The sequence below is a fragment of the Corapipo altera genome, unplaced genomic scaffold (genome assembly GCF_003945725.1).
Source record: "Corapipo altera isolate COAL_440 unplaced genomic scaffold, ASM394572v1 0, whole genome shotgun sequence".
Lineage (NCBI taxonomy): Eukaryota > Metazoa > Chordata > Aves > Passeriformes > Pipridae > Corapipo > Corapipo altera.
Genome location: NW_020884872.1, coordinates 76317734 through 76338484, shown reverse-complemented (window position 1 = coordinate 76338484; position 20751 = coordinate 76317734). Strand labels below are relative to the sequence as shown.

Below are 20751 nucleotides of genomic sequence, written 5' to 3'. Positions count from 1 at the left end.
TAGAGAAGAGTTCAGCAGTTGGATCTACAGGGCAGTCTTGCCCTGGTCTCAATGGTTTTCTGTTATTTTGGACATCTCTCATGGTAACCTTCTAAAGTTAGTGTTCTGTAGCTTAGTAATCTGATAAAAGATATTGCACACAAAATACTATATTACAATGTTCAAATTTATTTTAAAAGAAGAAAATACCGTGCATGTTAGTTAAGCTAATTCAATTCCATTTTCCATTCAGTGGGCAAGAAATGCACTATCACTTTCTGCCATTTTTTCAGGAATTGACTTTGAGCAGAAATAGTCTTTTAGAGCAAATTCTCAACAATGGTTTTGGGAAATGTAACAATTACTTTAAAAATATAATAAGTTTGTATCTTGTTTTGCAGTATGTTCTCACGTCTGCAGCTGAACAAACAGAACTGCATTTCCCAAATTACCATTTGATCTAGCACATTAAGCCAAGGTTTTCATTGTTCTTAGGAGAGTATTGCTAAATAAGCTGGCAAGTCACTGTAGTGGTTTGAACCTTGTTTTCCCCCCAGAGGCTAAGAAAAGTGGTAACCCCCAAGGGGTGGAAAGCCCTGGAAGTTTTGAAGTCCTGTCCAATGGGCGCTCCTGCAGAAAATGTAAACATACCACAGGCTTACCGGAAGAGAAGAGTTGTAGTTTGGGTAGTTAGGAGAGGTGGCCATGTTGTAGAGCCACGAGGAAGGGGCTCTGAGCCCCTCAGGGCCTCTGGGCCCCCCCCCCCAGCCCCAGTTGGGGACTACAGAGACTTGGAACAGTGTTAAGCTGGACTATGTGTCTGTAGCTGTGAGCTGGGAGATGTTTTCCATCGTGAGTGAGCAGAGACAGAGCAGAAGCGGCGGCAGCGTCCAGAGGTTATGGCTAAAAGCCATCTGATAAGACCTGAACCGGAGGAGCAGCAGGAACAACATGCAGCACCAGAGAAGACTCCTGGAAGGAGAGCCGAGGAAAAGAGAACCCGCAGCAGAGTTACAGAGTTCTGGGGGTAAGAACTGATACCAGACCCCCCAAACTCCTTAGACCCCTCTTGGAAAAGAGGGACATGGACTCCTGTTTTGGAGAGCAGTTTTGGACATGCAGCACCAGATGAGAGAGAGAGAGAGAGAGGAACTGAGAAGCTCAGAGCATCCTGGGAAGCTGGACCGGGACGAGAGGAATGTGGAGGAGGGCTTCGCCCCCCCGCTGCCTTGAGACAGAGCACGGAGCTCTGCAAAGGGAAATTTGAATCCCCTGAGGAAGGGACTTTCACGAAGATGCCCCTGCATTTCGTGATATAACTGTGGTGACGCGAGTCTTGTCCCTACTCGCAGCCCACAGGTGAGGCCTTCGCTTGGACCGAAGGAGAGCCGAGGGGCTTGGAGACCCCCTTGTGTGTATTGAACAGAGATCCAGCTACAACAATCCAGTTACTGCTGCATGCATGAGATGAGGAGACCTGCTACCTTAGAAGAGATTCCTGCTTTGGGACTGGAAGGGATCTGTCCTTCTTTCCCTCCTGGACTTTTATTTGGAGGGGAGAGGAGATCTGATCCATTGTAAATACATATGTCATGGTAGAGATAGTTGTGATCGTGTGTATAATGTGTTATAGTATTTATTTGTACAGTCATTGTAATATATTCCCTTTCCCCCATTCTGAGTCTGGTTGCGTTTTGTCTGGAAAAACCCATCTCACATTGGGTTGAGATGTGGGAGGGGGAATGGAGCTAGGGAATTGGATTTTGGGGCTATCTCAAACCATGACAGTCACTTAGAAGAGAGTACTAGAAGTAACCCATTGCTGTGAGTAAAAAACATTAATGAATTATCTGTGCCCAAGTTTGATGGATCTGCTGTTGAATTTACTATGGAATTGCAAGATAAAGGTGCACTAGATATAACATTCATACACATTGGGGTGCTAAACTTTTTAAAAATACCTAATAGGAGACCGACCTTCCTGTCAAATGTGTATAGTCCTCAACAGAACAGACAGTTGAGATGTTGAGAACAGAGACATGGGAATGCAAAATGACTTGCTCCAGAGCATGAATTTAGTTTCAGAGGTTTAGTATCCAACATACCAGACTTTTCATTATGCAATATCTTATCATAGGAGGGTAAACGTTTGAGAGGAATAAATGCTTGAGAGGGTAATGTTTGTTATTCCTTTTTTTTTTTTTCTATTTTTTTTAAAACTGGAAAGATGTTAATTCAGTCTCTTTTTGTTCACCTCAATCATTAATGATATATTAACTTGTAAAGCAATAAATTGATTTTAGTTAAAGTAATGATGTGATATTATTTCTTGTTATAATGCTTTAGGTATGTTGGTACTTGACGTGTGATGTATGCCTTTTAAACACAAGATAATTATTTTGCTTGAAGAAGTTTGTGATCAAAAGGCAAAGGTACATGATGATTTAGACGGTGCAGGGTCCATAAACAGAACATGAATAGGGGATTTATTAACCATATAATTTGTAAGAAACTCCTTGTGTCCCTTTTGCCGTATTTTGAATAACAGTATTTAAAAGTATCTTATTCTATTCTGGACTATTCTTAAAGTAGTAGTAAACTGGTCCTAATACATCTATAATGTTTTCATCTACCCACTTTGCATAACACTGTTTTCTCTTTTATGATCCTATCTGTCATCCCATATCACTGATTTAATTCATGAAGGTATCTCATTAGGTTGATCTCAATGCTGGGAATTTTTCTTAATGCAACAACATAATTTAATATTAACTCAGTAGTCTCAAACACAACCGAGGAAGAGCATTTGTGTATCAAATCTGTACTGGATTTAAGTGCAAGATAGTTTAAAACTACAGAGAGATGAATTTAGATCACTTGTCTTTTAATTTTAGAACCCTGACTAGCCTTGTGTCCTCTTCCAGGAGGTGGGGGTCAGTGGAGGGATCAGGAGGAGGTGAATTGGAGATCTCAGAGGAGGAAGAGAGGGTTGGGAGGATCTGTGCAAAATGAACTGAAACATCTTTTACTATTTTAACAGGAAACTCTAATCTCAAAGCTGTTTTAGAAATACTGCCTAATCTCGTCTCAGGTGTCAGAGCTTTCACAGATCTAAATTGATAAATCATTTGACCTTGGGAGGTGGGTTCGTATTTGCATTAAATGATTCTCCCTTCTGTGCCTCATCTCACATGTAAAGCTTGCATTTCTGCATGTCTAGGCTGTTCCTCGTGGAAGGAGTTCTTTAGGTTGAGAAAATTCACAAAGTATTTTTTATATCAGTACTAGCATACACAGGTGCACAGCAGTTGAACAAAATAGAGAGTAGATGACTGTCCATGAGGACATGGACCACTGACAGCATTGCAGAAACACCTCAAATTAAAACCTTCATATACTATTGTGGTGACAAAGAAGTGTGACTCCCTAAATGCATTTTTAAAGTTTGCTGCTGCCCGGAGTTTACCAGGTTTATTGGCTTTCTGTGGACAGATTTTGGTTGGGAGAAAGGGCTACAGGGGCAGCCCTTGTGAGAAGACACCAGAAGACACCCCCATGTTGGACAGAGCCAGTTTTCAGCCAGCTTCAAAATGGACCCACCACTGGTCAAAACTGAGCTTATCAGTGACGCTGTGGTGCCTCCGTGATAACACATTTAGTAAAGGATAAAAAAACACTGCATAAGAACAGTGAGAGAGAGGAGTGAGAAAATGTGAGAGAAATAGACCTGCAGACACCAAGTTTAGAGAAAAAGGAAGAGGAGGTGAACCATGAACCGGAGCAGAGATTCCCCTACAGCCTGTGGTTAAGACCATGGTGAGGCAGGCTGTCTGTCTGCAGTCCATGAAAGTCAACAGGGGAGCAGAGACCTGCAGCCCATGAAGGATCTCACACTGGAGCAGGTGGATGTACCCTGAAGGAAACTGCAGCCTGTGGAGAGCCCAGGCTGGAGCAGGCTCCTGACAAGAGCTGTGGCCCTCTGGAGAGAGGAGCCCATGGTGGAGCAGGTTTTCTGACAGGAATGGTGGCCTGTGGGGGACCCATGCTGAAGCAGTCTTTTCCCTAAAGATTGTAGCTCATGGGGAGCACCTACAGTGTAGCAGTTCTTGAAAATCTGCAGCCCATGGCAAAGGCCCATTCTGAGAAGTTAGCGAAGGACTGTACCCCTTGGGGGGATCCAGCTCTGGTTTAGGGGAGCAGAGAGAGCAGTTAGAAGAGTCAGAGGCAAGCTGTTATTGACAGATCACACTCCCCACTCCCCATTTGGATCTTCAAAGCATAGGAGGAAGGCAAGAGACTGTCTTCATATCTGAAAAACTTCAGAATGCAAACTTCTCTGAGTCTTTTAGTTTTGGTGCTTCCACAGTTTGTATGTTTATGGCAGATCAGTGGGTCTGTAAATATATCTGTAACAGCCAACTGTACCAGGGCTTCCCATGTAGGAGCTGAAAACATAGGGAAAAGCATTTTAAGATGCTCATTCCAGAACCTGTGTCCTTGAAGACAAAGGATTTGTGAGTCATGACTCTGAAGTAGGATTTACCATGTTAGACTGCAAGTCTTCCAGATTCCTGCCTGTATGGTACCCGTATCTGGTACCTATTTGCTGCTGAGCAGAACTAACATTGTTGGCAGACCAGCTGTACTCTATTTATCAGACTTCACTTTGTAAATATATTGTTTAGAGGATTAAAACTATATGGGTATAACTTTGGAATAAGAAGAAGTTGGAATTTTTTGTTTTTCAAGATAGATTTCTGTTTAAAGTGAGGGACTTATCTTTAGAACAATAATAGGGGCTTTAGGAAGTACTTCTGTCATAGAGAAAGGAGACCACATGTGGCTTGACTGTGTCTCAGTAAACCCTGCAGTATACAATTTTTGCGATTTTAACATTATGATGTCTTTTCCTGTGAGTCGCCTGTTCATTTAAAGTGATCGTACTATCACGTAGTTCAGTCTGCTAGAACAGAACATATTTAATTCATATTACAACTACTGAAATAACATTTTCTTGGCTATTTAAGGTGCATTGCAATATCTTCTCTGGAGTCTGTTCCAAGTGGAACAGACTGGGCGGAGAATGGGTCAAGACTAGCCCTTGGAAGAAAGCCTTAGAGGTGTCGGTGGACAAGAAGCTCAGCATGTTTCGGCAATGTGCACTCACTGCACAGAAAGCCAGCCATGCCCTGGGCTACATCAAAAGAATTGTGACCAGCAGGATCAGAGAGGTGATTCTGCCCCTCTAGTTTGCTTTCATGAGACCCCACCCAGAGTACTGCATCCAGCTCTGGGGCCTCCAAAACAAGAAGGACATGGAGAAAGTCCAGAGGAGGCCACTTAGTTATCCAAGGGCTGGTGCACCACTCCTATGAAGACAGGCTGCAAGAGCTGGGGTTCAACCTGGAGAAAAGAAGGCTCTGGGGAGACCTTAGAGAAACCTTCAGGTACCTGAAGGGAGCCTACAAGAAAGAAAGATGAAGAGACTATTTACAAGGACATGTAGTGACAGGACAAGGGGTAATGACTTTAAACTTAGAGTAGATTTAGATTAGATACTAGGAAGAACTTCTTTATTGTGAGGGTGGTGAGTCACTGGAACAGTTTTCCCAGAGAGGTTCTGGACATCCCTGGAGATGTTCAAGACCAGACTGAACAGGGCTCTGAGTAACCTGGTCTAGTGGAAGGTGTCTGTGCCTGTGGCCGGGAGTGTTGGAGCTAGTTGATCTATAAGCTCCCTCACAACCCAAACCATTCTATGATTCTATGAGTCTGACCTCCACATTCATCTTACCTTTGGTGAAACCAATGGCATTGCAAAGTTTGCAAGAGAAAATCATGTGTGGTACGGGCAGTAAGTTGTCAGCTATGAAGAGATGTCTGGTTTAAATTCTTAATATATTTCAAAGTATGCTCACGAAATTGTATTTGTCATTGCTTTATATTTGTGAGGGAAAAACTCTTGAGCAAAATTTTCTTAGAATGCTAGTATGTGACTGTTTTACCAAACATAATTTAGTGCATTTATAATAAGTAAAATGCCTTTAGAAGTGTAAGAGAAATGGATAAAGAATTAGGAAATCCAGGTAGTCATGTTTGCCTGGAGGCATTTTCTGAGAACCGTAGTGAGTCAGAATGCAAATCCTCATGGTTTTGCTGATTTTTTTGGTCGCTGCTGATTACTGTAAAATTGATTCAGGAGTGTTGCAGGATCTCTGCATATGTTTAAACCTCATCTCTGTAGTGTCACAGGCATTTTTCCTCTCTGTGGGTTTTGGACTGAGTAGGAAAAAATTCTCATAACCTTCATCTTAGCATTTTTTTTCTTATCAAGGAACAAAGAAAGAAAATATTCAGTTACTTCCGAATCTTGATCTCAAGTATAATAGCACAAGTTTTCTTGGGTTACCTATTTCAGGACTTTAATGGTATTCAGATAATGTTTTATCAGTTTGGATCTAGACTGTGTTAAGGATAGTTTGCTTCGAACATGAAGAATTATTATTCTGATACTTTTAGTTAAAAGTACTTTAAGGTCATATAACGTTATTTAATGAAATTTCAAGTTTTACTTTTTTCTTCATCCTGAGAATGAATTTGAGCTTTAACTCCACTACGTGTACAATTTTACAGCTTGACATTAATTTCTTGAATTTTTCATTATGTAGAATTTTACTATATGGACCATGTGTTACAAAAGTACCCTGTGCCCCTGTAAAGCTTCAAAGAAGTAAGACAATATAGAGACTTAGCAAGGAATTTCTCTGAACAGAAAACACATTAAATAACTACCGCTTGTGTTCGGTTATTTCAGTTGGCAAAGTTAACTGCGCTGTGTTTGAAAATAGAGGAGGCCTGCCATATCCTCACAGAAACACTTTTAAAACATTGAGAAAGTCCTTTGCAGACGAAACTAGCATGGAGGATGTGACTCCAGAACTGAATGAATGATTATACAAGGAAGATATAAGAAATAAGTATTTAAAAAGGATTATTAATAAGAAAGATTGTGTTGAAAAAAAGCAAAGGTATAAAGGACATTTGCTGCAGAAATGAGAGCCTAAGTTAGGACTTTCACTGAAAAATGAAACTTCTAGAGGACTTTTAAATGACAGCAGAAGGTCATTTACATATTTAAATAAAAAATACAGGAAATAGGAAAATAATTGAAGCTGTTCTGTATTTATGATGGGACAGAAAAACAGGAAAATCTAGTTGGAGACTTAAAACTAATAGATACTTCACATTGATTTTCACTCAAGGAGAATGTTGACCTTAAAAGAGGTGTGATGACTAATGAGAATAGGGAAATGACCTCTTTCTTCTCTGCTTCTTCAAGAATTGGTTTGCTGAAGGACAGATAAAATAACGATATATAATGATACTTCTTAGTAGAACTGTTAAATGAGTTGTGATACGTATGATCAGTGAAGTTATAGAACAGGTTTTATGGAAAGAAAGCTTTAAAATATGGTTATAGACAGAAAATGTCATAAAATGCAACAAGAAATTATTAAGATAGAAGGTATAGGATTAATCCATATCTTCCAGTTGCCAAGAGAATGAAATAAAATAGACATGCTCTTAAGAGAAGTGATTTATGAAAATAGAGACAAACAGGGCAGTTAAAAGGCGGGAATGAAACTAATTAGAAGATGGTGGTAGAAGAGGATGTACAAGGCTGGAGAAGCACACCTACAGCAGGAAGATATTGGTTGGCTAATTTTACGGTAGACACAGAGATAAAAAGTCAGAGTACCATTATGGAATTTGCTGAAGAAGCAGAAAAATACATAGATATAAGCAGGCTAAGAATGTAACTGTGGAAGTAAATAATTTTGAGGAGTACAGTAATAAATGTGACATAATGGAAAACGAATAATAGTGACTAATAAAAATGTTATGCTATAAGCAGAAATTCATCATTTGCCAATGACCCAGAAGGAAAAAGGAGCAGATTTTGATCCAGTATGATCATCAACCATCACTGACGTGCAGATTTAGAAAAGCGCTACGTCCTAGTAGGATAAGTCAGCAGAAATATGGTAGAGATGGGGCAGTAATGTAAAAAGAAGCAAAAAACCTTCAACTGAAACTCTCAACATGTCAGTCATCTCTATTCAAGCAAGATAAGATGAAGCTGGGAAAGACAGAACAATGCTTCCTGAGATGATTAGTAGAATGGCAAGCCAGTTGTTTGTTGGGTCTAAGGGAATGTGTGTTGTATGATCCAGCAAAGAAAATACTGAGAGGGTTTGTAAGAGGTGTGTATCCATATATTAAAGGTGAGCTTAGGGAAAGGAAAGCTTTTGAAAAAGCTTTATTTATATGTAATCTGGCTATGAAAATTCTTAGGATGGGGCCCATAACAGTGGAGCAGCATATAAAATCCAAAACTGCCATCAAGCCACTTGCTCCAGTTCTGGCATCAGAACTGGGTAAATCACCCAAATCTTAGGAGAAAAATGCACCAATTGTATTTTTAGCTCTTTATGCACTAAATGTAAAATGAAAGAATTAAAGCTGAACTGATTTGAATTTGCTAATGGTGTGTGCACTGTACCCTCACTGTGCTGCAATCACAGGATGGCTGTGACCTCCAGGCTAGAAGAGAGGAGGCCATCATCTAGTTAAAAGGATGTGTCTTAAGTTTTCCCATGGTTAGGGTGTGTGAAAGAATGCATTGGGAGAAGAGAGGATCTGGAACAGGAGAGCATAGGAAATACATACTTAGGAGAAAATGGATACAATGATCCCGAGATGGATTGTTCCTTTCTCCATTTTCTGTGATTCTGGAATAGGTAACACTATTAATGATCATGTGGATTTTAATAACTTCTTTTGTGCTTCAAAAAAAATGGGATGTTTTTCATTAGACCCTTTATGAATTAGAAAGGCAGGATTTTATGCCTGCTTTTATGTGCATAGATCAGTAAAGTTCTTATCCGGTCTGATGAGATCAATAAAAGTCTTTCTCCGTGTCTTAAATGACTCCAAGAGCAAATCAAAACTCAGAATATATATTCAGGTCAATTGTTTTCTGGTTTTGAGATTAACACAGAGCAGAAATAAAAGGTTTGGGGCGAAATTCTGCTCACACTAACTTACTATATTTTACTTCAACTGTCCTCTTAAAGTCAAAGAGATTATTAATGAACTAGGTTTTTACTCAATGTCTCTAGAAGTTTTAATGTACCACAAGGGCTTCTTGTTTAAAAGGGAGCAAAGGTTAGACATTTTTTCAATTTAAAATGTCCAAATTTCTCTTACAAGGTCAGTAACTTTTTTTTTTATGATTTTCATATTTTAGAATGTGAACACTTTTCGGCTTAAGCCAATGGAAATGCTTAATGTCTGATAATATGCAGAGCTATGGTTAAAACAGCATATGTTGAATGCAAAAATGCATCTTATTTATTTTTTATTTTATATTTTAGAACAAAAATTCTAGATACTGTAACATTCTGTGAATGGGACCCAAAGGTCACACACAGAATGTTACTTAGCTATTCATTTATTGGTTTCCAGAACAAAACACATGTGAAAATTGAATTTAGCTATACAGGCAGAACTGGAAATCTTCAAATTAAAAATTTGGGGATGTTGGAATGTGTAAGTACAGGTTAACGTGTTCTGTCACGACTTAAACTCTTGTTTGTTTGGTTTTTCATTTCTTTCAGTTTGCTCCCAGTATTCTAGAGGAGTTTTTGCCATTTTTGGACTATATGATAAGAGATCAGTACATACCTTGACCTCATTCTGCAGCGCCTTGCACATCTCCCTCATCACGCCAAGTTTCCCCACAGAGGGTGAGAGTCAGTTTGTGCTGCAGCTGCGGCCATCCCTGCGGGGAGCCCTCCTGAGCTTGCTGGATCATTATGAATGGAACCGCTTTGTTTTCCTGTATGACACAGACCGAGGTAAGTTGTGACCCAGCTTTCTTATCTTTATTGTTCAAATGACTTTTGCAAGAGCTGTGAATTTTTATGTCCCATTGAGAGCTCGGGGAGTCAAATTTTAAGGGGCCTTTGAGGTGAAATACCTCTGACTGTGTAGCTGTGTGGCTGAAGCTAGAATTCCTTTCTCTGCAAAAATTAGATATTGCATGTACATAGTATGTAATCGACCAGTCAAAGCCTGTGCTTTAAGTCTAGAATACTAAAACATCTTAACTAATGTTAGTGAAACAAAGACAGTTCAATAAGCAGAATTTTACAGCTTTGTTCACTCTTCAACTCACTTTGTAAGTGACAGCAGTACAAAGAAATAGAGAGGAACAACCACTTCTCTGCATCTGCACTGGTGTAAGCTGAGATGCGAGTGAGCCTGTGGGACTTCCAAACTTTGTAAGGTCAAGGCACAGAAAGGGTCTACCCTCATGCTGTGACAAGTAGTGGGGGCGAGAGGCAATACCTGCCAGGCATGAGATATCCACAGGCCAGCAGAGGGTGAGAGTGCTGCAGTAGCCTATCTTCTGCTCCTTTCATCTGGAGTTCTCTCTGTGCTGGACTACACTTTTATAAAATACATAGTTCATTACAGAAAAGGGTACAGTCTCTATCCACATCCCATAGCATCTCAGAACTAGTTAAATGGTAAAAAACTACAAGTGCGTTACTACACCTCACCACTCAGTGAGGAATTGAGAGGTAAAATCTGTTCTCCAAGTTGTGTGTTTGTTCCGCTGGCGAAGCCTTCTGCCTTTGTTTATGGAATAGGATTGAGCCAACATAGCTGAGCTTCTGTGAAAGAGGCAAGATTTTTATGTTGATGACTTGCTTTCAGGGGGGAAGCAAGCGGCATAGCTGTAGTCAAATAATTATTTTACTACAGCTGTTTCAATATAGTTTCCCATGTGGACAGTATATTCTGGAATTAAAGTGGCTTTTTTCCAGTATAATTACTCTACAGTAGAAAGAGGGAATTACGTTAACCTAACTAAATCTGTTTAATTATTTGAGTACAGCTATAGAAGTCAATTTTCTCATATCTACAAGCACTAAATTTTAGCGAGTTTTTAGCTTGATATACTGCCTAAATACCTGAATTTAAAACAAAATTAATATGGAAGGAAAGAGTTTATGTTGTTCCATAATTGTTTGTTTGTTGTTTTTAAACTAAATATTTTTTTAATTCTTGCTGGACCCATAAAGGAAGTTCTGGGATTAGACAACTGGAAAGAGAAAAATGTAGTGGAATTTAAAAGTATTTCTATTCAAGATATAGTTATAGGTAGAAAGAAAACAAGCACATAATTACAGATGTGGTCCTACAAGTTCAGGAAATTGTTAAGAGAAGGAGTGCACAACCTTTCTCATCCAAATTCACATGCCTGATTAGATTGAGACATCATTTTTAAGCATGCAATATCACACCGAGGACAGTTTCAAAATGCAGTCTATAGCAGCATGGTTAATAAATGATTCTTATGGCACTGAACTCAGCAACTCTGAACTCATCAGCATGTCTTTGATTAAGAGATGACATTTGCCAGCTTGGATGCAGGAGATGTCATGTGAAAAGTGGGAGTTTAGATTTTTGTCTGTCAGTATCCTTGGTAGAGTCGAGACCCTGGTACCCAACAGTCTGTCAGCATCTCGTAATGAGACCCTTTGCCAGCAGATTCACGAGATCAGAGGGTACCTCAACCTTCCTTGTTAGGGGGAACTCAACAGAGCCAAGACCCCTCAGGGCGTCCTGCAACTGGTGTTTTTCACTGCTGGCAACTACAAGGAACAGTTTACAGAGTAACACTTCTTATTAATACAAATTGTAACAGATTAATAAGGTTCGAAGGTTGGTGATAGTGTCTACTGCAAAAATATGTTTTAAAGCAATATACTGATACATACATTAAGGAAACACAAGCTCTGATATGAAGCAATCTAACTAATATGCTGTGGGATGAGCACAAGCAAAAGCTCTACTCCAAAAAACAGCATTTAACATGCATAGAGTATATTTCTCACCCAAGATGTCCTTCTGGCGGGGGGAAAAGACGGGCTCAGCCCATCGACTGATCCCACAGTTTTGGTGGAGATCTTCTCACACTTTCCCCCTATCCCTAACTTACTTTTATACTATTTTCTTTATGTTTGGGTGGAGTTTGAGTGTCTCTAGTCATAAATACCTTTTATTTCTGATTGGTGTATTTAATGGGGGAGGTGGTGGTCGTGGTTTGATACCTGAGGAGGGGGTTCAACATGACTGTTGCTTTCAGCAGCAGAACATCTTGATTCTCCCTTATCAGATAGATACTGTATGGTCTCAGTACCACAATGTTCTCCCATTCTGTTGGGATTCGAATGGAGGGGGGTCACATAGCCTCCACTTTGTTCCACACTCCGTTCTGTTTCTGTGAGCAGATGTTTATCGTCGTACTGGGGAGCATGTCAACCTCAGTCCATCAGGGAGCTGCAGCTGCTTTTTACCTTAAAATTCTGAATTTCCTCTAGGTTTACCTCTATCCATCATCGCACAGGGTGCTACATTGGATGGTCTCTCAAATTCTGAATAGGTCTTGTGATGCAGTTTAATGCAGGAGAAAATAAGATTCAATGCATCTTTTCATATTAAGATTAATATAAAGACACATAACTGCTGAATCAATTTTCACTACTTTTACATGAGAAAATTTAAATGTGAACTTGAGATATGAGAAAAAAAAGTAAGCATCATCTCTTACTCTCAGAGTAACTGGAAAAAGAAAAAAAAATCATTAATATTGAGTCATAGGGTCTTTGTAACTGAGGCCTGAAATTAACCTTGTCCAGATTTTTGCCAGAGATCCTTCTTTTAGATGCCAGATGACAGTCTCCCTGTCTCTCTGAGCAGCCCCCTCAAAGCAAATTGAAGGAAGGTGAATCCCCTCAGGCTTTTGGTTTTGTTACTGGGCCTACAAGTTATCTTTGCAGCTTGACTGGGAAGCTATGAATAAGCTCTTACGGGGGAAGGTAAGCAATACACATAGATTCCAGCCCAACACAGGTGTCTGTGAAGAAGGCAGTATTTAGCAGCCATCAGTACTGTAAAAAGCAGAAATCCTTGGCAGAAGGCTGTATGATGAAATTAACTTAGGCAAGCCTTCATCAGCAGTGGTGGGCAAATGCATGTTGTTTTCAGACCTGCTCTCCTGGAGCTTTTCCATCCTCATTGTTTCTTGGTTTGGTTGCATACGACAATTACTGCTTGCTCTTAGGGGTTGAAGAATTAAGTACTATTACTGAGTTAGGTTTCTCTGCTGTATCATTCCATTCAACTCTTTGCCACTGGGAGCATCTATGTTAACATTTCATTTCAGGTCAGGAATGCACTTTTGTCGCATCTCTCCACATTGTTCCTACTTACTGCACTTGAATTTACACCATGTAGTAGTCTTGGACCTCACAAACTCTGATGAGGTGGTGACTTCACCTATTATGTTAAACCTTCCTTTCTGATGTTCTGCCAAACTCACAGTCTGGAAAATCACTGTCCTGTGACAGGATGCAGATACTAGGAAGAATGGCAAAAATACAAAATTAATTGGATCTAGCAGGGGACATTACAGAAAAGGAGAGCAGGTTTTTCAAAAGGCATTAGACCTAAGAGAACGATGAAGGAAAATTCAGCTCATTATTTAACAGGGGAAAGTGAGCAAGGAGAGAGTGACACTGGAAGCTAAAGCCTGAAGGGTCCTTTTCTTTCAATACATTTCTCTTTCTCTTGCCCTCCTTCCATAAAAAGGTTTAATTATGACCCGGTACTTAATACAATTAATATTAACAGCAAAGTGCCAGGAACACAGACAGAACAGGGAAAAAGCACACTGTAGAACACCGAATTATGGAAAGCATAGTAGGAAAGGGCTGAAATGAAAACTATGCCTCCTTGAGATACCCAGAGGAAAGGGAAGTCCAGGGTAGGAGAAGTGTTCAGTTAATATTTGATGTGACCTCTAAAGGGAATTAAGTGAAAGAAACAAATGAGTACACCAGAAGAACATTCAGTTTATATATGTTGCTTTATTGTGTTTGAGAGGTATTTAGTTTAAAAAGAGGCATACAATTAAAGGAAGCTGTGTATCTACAAATCCATGGGATTTTTGACCTGGCACAAGTGTGCCTACTGTATGATTTTGATAGTTGACAACAACATTTTCTGGCACCAGAAAGAAAAATTTGGACCCTGAAACCACAGAAGAAGGCTGCAGAGGTGTGAGGTGTGAGAAGCTGTTAAAGAATAAAATCATAGAATCATTTAGGTTGAAAAAAACCCTTAAGGTCATCAACTCCAAACATTACCCTACCATTGCCAATACGAAATATAGAATTGAAAGGTGCAAAAATCAAGCCTACAAGAGGTCAGTGTTAGTTTTCCACACTGTGTGCAACTTTAGTGAGACCTGGAATGGCTGAAGTTGCTAGTAAAACTGCAGAGATTACCCAGAGCTAAGGGGTCCCAGAGTGAAGTGGTAGAGGGGCTGTAGAGCAGCATGGGACACATGGGAGATAGGATGGCAGCCAGCAGGCCAGCAAAACAACAAAATCTTGTTTTCACAAGATTTCAGCATCCATTTGAACTCAACTGTGTTTCCCAGCAAGGGTTTTCAGCCCCTGACTGTGATAAAAAGCAGTAGCACAAAGGATAGAGCTACCAGCTGGCCTAACAGTTGGTTCACTAGAGGCAAGGACTGTAAAATAGTTATATTCTCTAGAAATTAGGGATCACATGTGACCCTGCCTATGTGCCTTGTTAATGCTTCTTTTTTTTTCTGTTGCTTGTTGTAATTACATGTTCATAAAGCCAACTCAGTCCTGGTTGCAGGTGAGAAAAATTCACCTACTGTGCAAAAGGTAAATTTAATTTTCCCATATTTCTGGATAGTGTTTTTATAGCAACTCCTTTAAAGTTGAAACTGTTCTGTTCTATGACAATCTAAACCTGGCAAGTCCTGGTGGCCTGTTAGAATTAATCCTACAGTACACAGTGTAACAATCTCTAGGCTTTTGTCTCTAAGGACTTGTGGAGGATAGATCAGTGCAAGGTGAGAACAGGAAATGTCTGGAGAAGGCAAAAAATGGTGCAAGAAATTTAAAACTCTTCCTCTTATATTGAGGGATATTATGGAGTCGTTTATTTATAATCAGTTTATCAGACTAATCTCATTTTCTCATTTGGCAGAGTAGCTGGCCCAGCAGTAAGCATTAGGTTTGGTGTATCCATGATTAGTAACTCCAGTGATATTGCCTCAGGACTGACGTTCTCACAGAAAGAAAAAAAAAAGAAAATAGAGGTTCAACTATAGCATGGCAATTTGAAAAGCAGAAACCATAACCCCAAATTTTTTACTAATTAGACATTTCAAAAGTGAGAGCTGGTCTCAGGTGAGGTGCAAGGGATTTGTCTTTGAATTTGCATGACAGCACAGAGAATGGCTTTGGTGGGTACCCAGCCTGGCCAAAGTATGATATAAGACTGGTTAAGGGTTCAAAGTGATCCTGTCAAATAGATAGATCAAGAAGGTGAAATGTGATGAAGGTGGTAGAAAGGATAAACAAAGTAGGGAAGAATCAAAGGTACAAATACAAAGTGCAGAGTAACTGTCTCAGCACTAGTATGGTGGGAAATGTTTCAGGAGTTGGTGATCCATAAGAATAATGTAGGTACAGAAAGCTATATTGTTTCCAATAAAGTAGCTTTTACTTTGAAATTTAGAAAAAGAATGTTCATGTGAGAAATGAAAGCTGAAAAGAAAACTCTCTCTTCATATTGCTGGCTATGCTGCTTTGTCACATGTTGAGATTTCCACTGCGAAAGAAAACATCAAAAATTTTCAGTAAGCTGAATAAATGGAATGTGATCAAGTGGACAAGACACATAGAGGACAACTTGATGACAGCAGTGTGTCCCACCACTTTTCCCTAGCCCTTAGAAAGCACCAAGTACTGTTCTCAGTTATATCAATGGCCTTTGGTATAAGCACGGCACAAGGATCAGCTATCCGTTGCTGGGATGGCCCTGTAGTCACTAACCACTACATATGGATATGTTTCAAGGGTCCAGAGGAGAGGAAGAATATTTAAAAAGAAAACCTCAAACATGACCTGTAAGAAAAAGCTTTACAAATTGAGATTTCTTTTTTTTTTAATTGTGGGACAATTAAGGAACAAAGATCAACCCTTTGTACCCACTGAGATCAAGGCAAGAAATAGATTTATATTTAAAGTGTTACTAGGAAAAAATGTTTCAATAAGGTTTGAATAAGCTGATGATATTCTTACCACTAAAGTAAGATTGTTACCACTAGAGGTTTTAAAGAAAGGTTAGTAAATATCTGCAGTGACAATCTGCTTTGCTGCATCCACCCCAGATGATCTCTTATGTCCATCCCCTCAGGATTTATATTCATGTAATTTTCATGATTTCTCTGGGAAATTGGGAATGGCTTCTTTACAGTAGTTGGGAAACTGAAAAAATAATTTTCTACTATTGAGCGACTTTCAATAATATATTATTGCTATTCAATTATATAGCCTTTGTAAAACATTTAGTAGGTTCTGTTATTCAAAACCCAGATCAAAAACATTCTAAATGATCTAGGTATAAACACTGCAAAATCAGGTTGAAGGACTATAATTGTAATGTGGTACTCAGTAAGTTAAGTTACCATTAGCTGAGCATTTAGGCAATGAAAGAATTGGCCCTACATCAAGCTTTATTTGACATTTTTACTACATTTCTGAGCCAATTTGTCAATGTCTCAATAATGAAAAAAGTGGTAATAAAATTGCAAGTTGTACAGTTATTTCAATACCTCAGTTGAAAGAACTAATCTTACTAAAGCCAGTAGTAATATAAATATATAACCTCCACATTTATGTGCATAAAAATACTGGTTCAAGCCTCTTATTTGTGAAATAATTTACAGGGACAAAGTGTTTCTAATAAAAAAGCAAATTACAGGTTAATGTACAACATAATACTGAAAAAAAATTATTTTGACACCAAGTGCTCTTTAGTTATTATTTTCTGCATAGCAATGTTGAGCCAAAACTTGCACTGCTCTTGCCTTAAACTACTAGAATGTCACAGAGCGTTTCAGGTAATCCTGAGAAACAAGCTATGTGCTGGATTGTAAAGATTATGTTGGGAATCTGGCTTTGTTCAGTCGCAGTCATCCAGTTGGTCTTGGTCTCCTTTTCATTACGATCACCAGGAAGAATTTGGAAGGATTCCCACAATAAGGATTTTTTATCCTACTGACCTTTGGCAAAATGTCAGACAATAAAAGAGAAACATAAGTTCATGACTGTGTCCACTAAAAATGAAAGGTTCTTACCTGCATCATGCAGTTATGTCCCAAACCTTTATGAAATAAAGATCAGTGCTATCATGACATTGCAGAAATATTGATATTTTGTATTCCAGAAAACAAACAGCATCCAATACCTGGTCTCATAGTGTTTATTAGACTTCTGTAACATCTGGTCCATAAGTTTGAACTTTTCCATATTTTGTGTCTTTACAATTCTTGAGGTCAAAATCATGTTGTTTCACTATATCAGCTGTTAACCTATTTCAGAGTGGATCCATTAAGTCCAGTAGTCAAACTGGTTTGGAGTTGCATCCCAGGAGTAGGATGGCACTTATATTGTAGGTAAACAGGAAAAAATACTCTCTAGATTTGATAAAAAGCTGTTTGTCTTCAACAAACACTCTACATGGGCAGTGAATCACGTCATACATATTAGGATCCCCTTACCACTGTGTTTGTTATTTACCAAAGTCATAGTGTAATTTTGCACAGGCCAATCTGAACTGATACACAAAACATAGAGAAAAAAATGCTTTATCAAATATCAGTGAGTTTAGAAAACTGTACTAATTCTGACATATGATCTGCTGTTGTCTGTACTCCGTAACAGTAAATTCCATGTTTTTAATGAAATAGAGTAATATGTGTTATTCATCAGTAATTGGTTTGAAGCAGATTTTGTTTTGCCAGTGTTAGATCTTTAATAATTATACCAGCAACATGCCAGCTGTCCTCATCTTCTCAGCAGGTGGTAGCAGCTTGAAAATATAGGTAGTAAATGCACATGTGAAACTAAAATACGGTTGAATCCTAACATCAGCATCAGTAATGATACCGTGACTTTCCACCTTCCCCTTTTCTTACTACCAAAGAGAAGCAGTAATGGTAAACCAGAAGGGATGTCATTTAATTCACTATATGTGAAAAATCTTCCAAGAGGTTTTGGATTGCTTTGTTAAGTAGAAGTGCTCTTCGTCTTGGTTGAAATGATTGAACGTTAGATCAAGGTTGAAATTAACAGAAAACATGGATTTTGAAATCAAAAGCTGATCATCAAGTATACAGATGAGTCGCCTGACTTTGATATTCCATGTAAGATGTGGATCAAACTAAGCTGCATCAGAACTTTTCTGTGTGTTTGGTCATCTAGCTAAACACTCAGAATATGGAGTGCAGCCTAATATGTGAATGTCATAGAAATATATAAATCAGAAAACCTTAAATAAGCTGCTGCTCATTATATTCCTGATCTGAAGAATTTGCTTTCCTTACTCTGAGTTAGTGGATGCCATGGAGAAGACAAGACACTCATGATATTTTAAATATTGCTTTTTAAGTTGCCATGACAGTGAATCAGCTTTGCCCTTTAAATGATTTGTTTGTGACAGTGTTGTAGAATCCTTAGAGCTAAATTCTTTTCTTAGTAGCATTTATCTCGGTTTTGCACATGTGTAACTCAAGAGTATGCTTTTAACTTCTATATACTTTTATAATCCAACATTCTAATGTAAATAACATTACTACTTCCAATGGCTTGTTCTAATAATATCAGAGAATTGCATTTACAGAACCTGACAACAAATAGCTAATTTGTTGTTACCTGCATATGTAACACATTCCTTTAAATGTAAACATATTTTTAGCTGTTTTTTAGCTGTATTTACTTGAGAGCAGGGCAGTGTAGTCTGTAATTCTGAATATCTCTTCCCATTTATTTAAGAGGTTTTCCATACAAGGATGTTATACTGCTGTTAAGAAAGGAAGTAACTTTATACCATTTTTTCTGAAAAAAAAAGCTACTGTGTTGTTATTTTTCCTCTAGATTGTCTCCGTAGCAAAGTTAAGTTCAGTTGCTTTACGAGATACAAAAAGCAACTCTGAGCACATTTCTGTGTATGTGCTGTACCTGAGTATGTGAGTACATATTGAGTATGTAATGAGTATTTTAGTTACTTGCCGCATACAGATGAGCCATAATGAAAGGTCTGAATACTGTGTGTTAGGAACTGTATGCTTTAAAAATTGATTTTATTATTATTTGGTCCCAAATAAGAGGAGGTGGTTTATACGCATACTAGTTGGACTTGTATTCGTCTTTTCCGTGAATTAAACAAGTTACTTCCAGAGAACAAGTTATTATGCAGAAATTTGTGTTGTGATTCACTGATATTTAGCTTTCATATTAATCTTAAGGGTAGACTCTGTCCTTCCTTACATATATCTACATCAGTGGTATTGTAACTGACAGAACCTTCTAAAAGCTATTTTCAGTGAAGGGACTGTGGCAGCCTTACATCAGTATAACCAAGAGCATCTTTTCTAAGTCTGAGGCTTCCCTATGTCACCACTACTCATTGGTCAGTAATAACACTGCAGACATTTGATAGATACAACAGCAGTGTGGACCTCCAAAGAAGGCCTTGAAAAGACTCAGACAAGGAAGCCAGCCACACATCCAAATGCTTATGCTTTAGAAATTTCTTTCAGTATGGACATCCGAGTCCTGCAGCTGCTGTACATAGCCTTTTATATGGCCACAGGTGTTGGCTTCAGTGCTGGAGCACGGAGTGGTAGCAAACAAAGGGGAGTATAGTCAATGCTGCCAGAGACCAGACATAGTGCCAGTTTAATACTGAATGTAAAACAAATACTTGTGCCAATTTGTTTTTAAATGCATTTTTAGTTAGAAAAATTAGCTTGTCTTTTGAGAACATTATCTATGCGTAGATGAATTTTCCAGTTATAAAGAAGGCTTTTTAAAAATAAAAATAAACAAAATATAGACTTACAAATATCAAAACCTACTATTCTATTATTTATGCCCCTTGTTGTTTAAAAAAGAATCAAAATGTGTAAGACTGATTTGATTCTTCATGATCCCTCCTTGGCATATTTTGTGAGACATTTATCCCTTATGTAGTGTGACTTACTTCTCCAGAGCTGGAGCATGAAGTCAAGGTAATTCTGCATTAGAATAAATCTCTGTTTATATTCAAAGGCACATTCTTAATTTGGTTTGTTGAACTGTCATTCTGTCATTTTCTGCTTCTGTAAAGAAAGCATTTTTCAATTTATTCAGATATTCACTATTCTGAGATGCATTTTGCCTGTAAGTGAAATGTATTTTAGGCGTTTCCCTCGTAAATTACAGCTGAATCCTATTTGCATACATATTTATACAAATAATTTGTCTTTGGTCAATTCCAAAAGGAGTAGTTGAAGTATAGAGATCCTTTTAAAATGATTGACTACTTATCACAGTACTACAGCTGCTATTTCTGCCTCTGTACGGGGAATTTCCTGCCTTACAGCTGCTTCTGTTACCTAAATTGCAATGCATGTTTGAGGTATTTAGAATTTTGAAATTGGAAAGAGATTTACCAAAGGGTCCTTTAATCCTAAGGTCTTAAAATCGCTCTTTTGTACTACTACCTTGGTGGGTTTAAATATTAATGCACACCTGGATGCAGCAGGAA

General features: G+C 38.5%; 1 protein-coding gene across 10 annotated transcripts in view; it reads left to right on the top strand.

Moving 5' to 3' along the window:
- Positions 1 to 20751, top strand: part of GRIA4 (glutamate ionotropic receptor AMPA type subunit 4) — a 221057-nt gene that overhangs the window by 64688 nt on the left and 135618 nt on the right. For all 10 annotated transcript variants that reach the window (XR_003526319.1, XM_027634632.1, XM_027634723.1 and 7 more), the window contains exon 3: positions 9660 to 9899. Coding sequence is in view for 9 of the 10 variants with exons in the window: in XM_027634632.1 (XP_027490433.1) it covers positions 9660 to 9899 (240 nt within the window). In the remaining variant the exon portion in view is untranslated. The remainder of the gene's footprint in view (positions 1 to 9659; positions 9900 to 20751) is intronic.